A 7157-nucleotide genomic window follows, 5' to 3' on the forward strand; every position below is an offset into this window, starting at 1 on the left:
AAAATAAAAAAGTTCTTCAATCTGAAAAAAGGTTCACGAATTTGATAAAAGAGAAAAGGAAAAAGAAAACTAAATGAGAAAACGGTGAAAAAAAACCTACATGGGCCCGCCACTGTTTAGTGCCCAGATTACCAGTGGCGGATACAAATGCCACCGCACCATTGATGAGCTTCCACATATAAACAGTTTCTCTGTAGTGTTGGTCGTTTTGCTGTATTGCCCACGTATCAATTCAAGAAAAGATACTAAAATAGTATGAGGGTATGCCCATCCAAGACTGCATAAGCCGTCTTCTGAACATACTCCATTTTGTTTATTATAATTAGTAGAGATTTGTTTTTCCTTATAGAATAAAATCTCTGCGGGCTCTTCACAGAGTCATAAATTTACAAGGTACACCAGTTTTTGTCTATTAGAAATACGAGAAGTGCAATTGTAACCACTGAGCCATAGCCGTTTTCATTATTTGAAGTTACTTCATAAATCATCCAAAAAGAAATCCATGTCCACTCAAAAGGGACATGGACCTTTTTCAACTCTAACCAGATCAAGGTTTTGGATCCCAAGCGGTCCATTTTTCTCGAGGGGCACCGAAATTCACGGTTACCACGGTAACCACGAAATACCGGAAAAAAATCGGGCGAAATTTTAAATCAAATTTTGAATTCAAATAATTCGAATTTGATATAGCGTAGTGGCTGTTCAGACGCACAAACCACTGCCGCGATCTTTCAGGTTTCGAGTTCGATTCCTGGCCGCTGCTTGAATTTTTCTTTTAGCTTTTTTCTTTTGCAATCTTAAAGAAAGAAAACGCGAGGTTCAAGATTCGAACCCACGACTGGCAGCTCCAGAGACCATGCCTTTGCCACTACGCCACCACCCGGGTCTGTTGCTACATAAGAGATGCCCCCTATTTAACTGGATTAGAGTTTGAATTCAAAATTTTCAAAAAGCTCGAATTTTTTTGCTCGGTATGAGTGTTTTTCGTGGGGTAGCGGTAACCGCTCGGGATCACGAAATTTCGAGCGGTACCCAAAACAGTGAACCAGATACAAGTACATATTATACCAAAATGAAGCAAATAAACCGCCCATAGCAAGTGATAACTCCATTGTCATGCGTAGCAAACTACAGTAGCAATTGTCTTGGCATATGACTCACTGCTCTTGTATGTAAGGTGGGAGCATCCCTTTCAGGAAGGAGCTCAACATCACCAATGCCCTCTCTGGCTGGAAGGATGGAACCAAATGGCCAGCTCCCCTCACAGATAGGAACGTGAATCCTCCGGCGTACTGCTGGACATAGCCTCCCACCTGCGAGTGCAACCAGCGAAGCCATCAGTTTCAGGGTGATCAGCCATTCAGATGAATAATGTTTTCGATGATGGGATTAATTTACCTCTTCCTTTGCTGTCCATGGACGCCATGGAGTGGTCACAGGCAGGCCAAGGTCTTGGATGGAGTACCTCGTCGCCGGTAGCGAGCACACCGAATCAAAATCGCCGCTGTAGAATGTAGGGAAGTTCATTGGGTGGTGAATTTTGAAAGGTGTATAGATGAATAACGCAAAAGGTAAAATGTACTTTTACAGTGTCTGACGATATATGGTGGTCGTGATATATATGTTACCTGAATATCCAAACCGGAAGCCTGCTTCCGATCAACCATTTCAGGGTCGGCAGCATGGACATTGGCGCATCTTTCCAGTGCAGGTTTCTGCATGTACGTACAGATCACATGAGTCCCGCACGTGTTGGGTGAAAATGGTAAATGTACATATTAGCTGCAAGTTCGAGGATCTCACTTGCAGGGTGACCACTTCGTCGTTCTAGCGTGGAAAGCGCTCTGCACCGCCTGATCATTGAGATAGGCCCAGGTAGGATACACACTGCACGGATCATACCCAGGCAGCTGCATGTTCGTTTTACTTTTAGCTAACAATTCAGAACATGATCACTATAGTTTCACTTTTGACTGGACACGTAATAATTAATTAAGAAGTATTGCCTTACGTAGCCACTAGGGTAACGTGCTCCGTTGGGGGCGTGGATGCAAACCGGAGCGTAGATGTCGTAGTAGTCGATCTGGCCGCCGTCGAACGCGTCCCAGGCGCCGCTGCACGCCGTGCCGGCGACATTCCCGTCCCAGTTGCCGAAGTCGCAGTTCTTAGTGACATTGGCGTACACCTCGTCGGATATCACGGCATGGGTCCAGAAGAAGTCGATGGCCCCCTGGATGTTCCTCTTCTCGTCCAGATACGGGTTTCCAACCTTGAAGAGAAAAAAAGAAGACCGTCGTACGTTGTTGAGAAGAAATTAGTCTTGTGTCGTCGAAAACGAAGATAAAAAAGAAAACCCTGAAGGTTGACTATGGTTCTGTTGTTGTACGTGTTATGGAACAGGATGGTGGCGGCGAGCTCTGGCACGTAGTGGCCGGCGAAGCTCTCGCCGGAGATGTAGAAGGCGCGCCCCTTGTACTCCGGGAACCTCTCCAGCCATTTCACCAGGAAGACGTACGCGTCGTCGGCGGTTCTCTCGTCGCCACTCAGGTCATAGTCCGAAGACGTGTTCGAGTAGGAGAACCCGACGCCGGCGGGCGACTCCAGGAAAATGACGTTGGCCACTGCCATTATTTTTCACAAGCAAATTGAGTTCAGGGTCTGTATTGATTTTCACTTTCAGCAAGATTTCGATGAATTTCATTAATTTCAATGGGCATTGAAATATTTACCTTTCGGCCGAAATATTTGAGCAATTTTAGTACGTAGTACATAGGAATTCAAATATTTATTATAATATTTTTCAAATATTTCAAATGTTTGGTCAAATTCAAATGAATATTTCGGACTTTTGGCTGAAATGCAAACCGAATTCACTGAATTTCGGTGATGCTTAAATTTTTCTGAAACTGAGCCCAAAGGCAAAAGAGGAAGCCATGGGCACGTACCGTTGTTCCACGCGTTCATGTTTCTGGTGAGCGTTTTGTTGTCTTCAGCTACGCGGAAGGGGCCGAGCTCCTGCATAGCTCCAAAGCCAAGCGAAGAGCATCCTGGACCTGTGGATGCGTATATCTAGCGTGATCAGCCGACAGTATATACTAGTAGTAAGTATATGTTCAATGATCATTCTAACCTCCGTTGAGCCACAGGAGGAGCGGCTTCTCTGAAGCACCGGAAGGCGACTCGGCGAGGTAGTAGAAGAGTGCGCGGCCGTTCGCCTCGTCGACGGTCACGTACCCACCGTACTGGTCGAAGTCGACGCCCTCCGGCTGCCCGGGCAGTGCCGTGATCTTGTCGGCGGCCTTCATGGAGCTCTGGTCAGAGACAGAGCTCTCTGCGCTCAGGCTGCCGGCAACCCTGTCGGCTATGTTACGCACCCTAAACGTGTCGGTGCTGCTAACACTGCCTCTTCTGGACGAGATGAACTCTCTCAGCCGAGCCTCCTGCGAGGCACTGGCGTGCAGTGGCAGTGCCACAGCAGAGACGAGGAGCAAGAAGTACAATGAGAGGCTCTTCATCTCTGATGAGAATGATGAGATGGTCGTCTCTGAGATGAGAAATGCCACTCGGCATGCATGGTTTATATAGGCGTCGTAGCGGGTAGGCGAAAGAGGGCAGTTTCGTTTGCATTGCACCAAGGAGCTTTGGATTGATCCCTGTGTTGTTTCGGGTAAGAACAGTGCAACAAGGCTTGCAGGATTTGCAACAAGGAGGTTTGGATTCATCCTTATGTTCTTGTTGATTTCCGCTCAGACGACAATGCGAGGAGGGTCGTCGTTGCTTCTTTGCGCCGATGATTTGATTCGTCAAAACGGCCATGATTGGTTGAGTTGACATGCGGCCAAGGTACCGAGGGCGACTTAAGCCGTTGGTTATCCTTGCAACTAGTGCGGTGTGTGGGGTTTCAGCAGGTTCTTTACCGCACCGGCCTTGTTTAGAACGATGATTTGGAAGTTAATCAATGGCGATCCTTGCGTGTACTATGTGTGCCCAGGTTTATGTGCTTTGGTGACATGTAAAGGTAGCCAGGAAATTTCCATTGCGAAGTGTGCGAGCGCCAAGTGGAAGTTGGTCATGGAGGATACATTCAGAATTTCATGAAGTTTGATCAACTAACAGGTGTCCCTAAAGAAAAACAAAAACTAGCAGGTGCTTCATGCAATTGCACCGAAAATGCCTTTAATCGTCTTTCATATCCAATACTGCTATTCTACGTCAATTGTTTTTTTTTAGGGAAAAACTTTCGATCTATTCATCAAACATCATGGCGGTATAAAGAACAGAAGCAATAAAAATTACATATATATTCGTAGACCACCTAGCGACGACTACAAGCACTAGAATGAGCCAAAGGCACGGCACCATCATTGCCCCTCCTTCATCGGAGAAGGACAAATCTTGTTGTAGTACACAATTGGAAGGATCTAACCTGTAGACACACAAACGCAGACGAACAATGACTGAATCTAAGCAAATTCACCAAAGATAAACACCGACCAAATCCAGCAAAATATGCCGGAGACACACATCTGCACGTCCTCCGATGATGCTAAATGCACCGTTGGGATGGAGATTAGGCGGGGAGAACATTATTGCATCTACAGGGACCTGCCGCTCCCTCACCTTCCTGAGCGGGTCACAAATCCTAAAGAAACTAAAAAGCAACCTAAAATGGAGCAGGAGTCCTCCCACCATTAAGGACCGGGATCCACCGCGCCTCACCGGCCCTAAGGCCACAGGAGACGAAGCAGATCGGCACCGAAGCTCGCGAAAGCGCGTGAAAACCCTAGTCACGAGGGGAGTCAATTGTTAAGAGGCACTATAAAAACACAATGAACTCAACCTGCTAATCCTTTTTCCTTTTTAAGAAAGATAATAGAGCGGTCTTAGATCTGATAAATATTAATAAAAACAACTGCGAGTACAGTGGACAGAAAACTTGAGGCAGGACGATCGCTAATAATGAAATTACAATGGAAATCATAGGGGCCTTCGTGTTCCTTCGATTGTATGCCGTTCACCGATGATTGAAAAATGCACTGAACCAACAGTATAGGAAAAAACACCTGCAAATGCCCTCGACATACCAGGCTTTAAAGACCACAGTAGTCACTCGCCCCTTTAGGCGAGATCTGGAAATCGTTGAAGCACTATTGTGTAGCGACCCGACCTCAGACGGTCAAGTCTCTGTGCTCAGGTGTCATCCCTGGATCAGTAATGCTGACACCACACAGTACTTCGAAAGATTTATAACAGAGTAGCAATCACACATTTATTACATCGAATGTCTCAAAAGAGAACTTATTACAATAATATGGCTTAAGGCCATCTAATGCGATAACAGCGGAAGGCTTGGAAGATAAAGTGAGTCCATCAACTCCAACGGCATAACTGAGCTGCACGACAACGACCTACGAACCTTACTCCTCGTCTGAAAAGTCTGCAACATAATACGTTGCAGCCCGAGAACGGGTCAGCACATGGAATATGCTGGCAAAGTAACACAAAAGAGCAATAACAGAATAATGCTACTACTACATGCATATTTGGCTGGTGGAAAGCTTTATGGTTACAGTTTTTGCGAAAAGCCAATTTTTCCCTACTACAAAGGAATCAATTTTAATTTAACTATCATGGTAGTTGAAACATCATTTGAGAAGGTAACCCCAACTCAATGATCCCAATTAAAAAGTACTTAACAACCCATCAATATTAATTTTAAGAGTGTTGAGATACATGCGAATACTCAAATACTAGATACTCAGAATTGTCCATAACCGGGGACACGGCTAACCATGATTAGATGTACACTCTGCAGAGGTTTGCGCACTTTTCCTCGCAAGACTCGATCGCCTCCGTTGATTCTCGCACTGCATGGTGTTTGAGAGACGGATGACCGAGACACAGTCTTTTAGAAGCATTAACTCTCTACTCCGGGCAGACCATACCAAACCTACAAACCCACTACCTGCTGATCCACCTCTTCAAGAGCTTCACGCAACTTACTCAAACTATGCTAGAGCCCATAATAGCTTGCGGCTGCACACGGAAGTTTCTAGCATGAATAGACTCAGTTCCCTTTGAGCCTGGGTGGCGGTCCATAGGAGAATCACACGGTAACCCCGGGATTTCCAAAAATAAAACAGGCAATCACTGGTAACCCCAGGTGCCTCAATCCATCCAGATGTGTATTAAAGTTGCCACCTTAAGTAAACCATTAAGTTACAATCTCACATCTGTCATGGATATCACTCAAACCCAATCCACGTCTACGAGCATAGCATGGCAATATAAGCATAACGTAGAAGTAACTCCCAAGGGTTTGATAATAAACAGGGCAATAGGTTCTACCTCAGCAACTACTTCCCAATACCCACATGTTAAAGACATCCTAGTCATGCAATGTTTGAGGGTTGAAACTAATGCATAAAAACTGGGTATGAAAAGAGTATGATCAATGTGTTACTTGCCTTGCTGACGATCCGGGTATCCTAGAGACTCGTAGTAACACGCTTCGCACTCCGGGAATTCTAGCGCAAGCAAACAATAACATACATAAGCAATAATCAAAGATGCACAAGTAGAACTCCAGATAAAAAGAGTCTGACCGGAGAGTTCAACTTAAGAACTCCGGTTTTGCAAGAAGAATCAATCAAACGAAACAACGAAACTCAAACGGCAAAAGAAACAACGTTGTTTTACTAATCTGCATCTAAGCCAAATTTTACAGAAGAAAAATCTTGTTTGAGTTGATTATTCGGAAAGAGGGTTTCGAGACGAAACTCCAGGCGCTTGAATCGCCTGATTCCGATAAACGAGCGAAAAGATAAACAGGTTTGAACATCGGATCAGAAATCGTGATCAGAATAATCGCGGAATAAATCCGATAAAAAGAAAAGCGACGAACTGCTAAACGAATGAACGTTCATTAACAGAAACTAAACAGTGAACGCGTTCGTTAGAACGAACGGACGAACGGACGTTCGCTAAGTAAATAAACCGACGAAATAAACCGATATATATATATATATAAAAACGATCTAGGGGTTTTCAAAAAAAACCAAAGGGTTTAATTAAGAAAACCGGCGGCGGGGTCGGGTACCTCCGGCGAGGCTCGTCCGGCGGGGCGGCGGCTCCGGCGGGGCTCGGGTGGCTGCGGG

The 7157-nt window shown here is 45.3% G+C and overlaps 1 protein-coding gene across 1 annotated transcript; it reads right to left on the minus strand.

Moving 5' to 3' along the window:
* Positions 1 to 1157: 1157 nt before the first annotated feature.
* Positions 1158 to 3515, minus strand: LOC119305672 (serine carboxypeptidase 1-like). The gene is made up of 8 exons (XM_037582136.1): positions 3131 to 3515; positions 2946 to 3053; positions 2348 to 2621; positions 2012 to 2270; positions 1804 to 1910; positions 1629 to 1715; positions 1399 to 1504; positions 1158 to 1313 (listed from the first exon to the last, which is right to left on the minus strand). The coding sequence occupies exons 1-8, from the start codon at positions 3513 to 3515 to the stop codon at positions 1158 to 1160; spliced, it is 1482 nt and encodes a 493-aa protein (XP_037438033.1).
* Between the last annotated feature and the right edge of the window lie 3642 nt (positions 3516 to 7157).

The sequence above is a fragment of the Triticum dicoccoides genome, chromosome 5B (assembly GCF_002162155.2).
Source record: "Triticum dicoccoides isolate Atlit2015 ecotype Zavitan chromosome 5B, WEW_v2.0, whole genome shotgun sequence".
In the NCBI taxonomy this organism is placed as follows: Eukaryota; Viridiplantae; Streptophyta; class Magnoliopsida; order Poales; family Poaceae; genus Triticum; species Triticum dicoccoides.

Excerpts from the sequence above, each read along its gene's own strand:
- LOC119305672 (XM_037582136.1), bottom strand. The coding sequence starts at position 3,515 with ATGAAGAGCCTCTCATTGTACTTCTTGCTCCTCGTCTCTGCTGTGGCA. Across the intron at positions 1,716-1,803 it reads ACGAAGTGGTCACCCTGCAA|AAACCTGCACTGGAAAGATG; the intron begins GTGAGATCCTCG and ends ACGTACATGCAG. Across the intron at positions 1,314-1,398 it reads CATGGACAGCAAAGGAAGAG|GTGGGAGGCTATGTCCAGCA; the intron begins GTAAATTAATCC and ends TTGCACTCGCAG.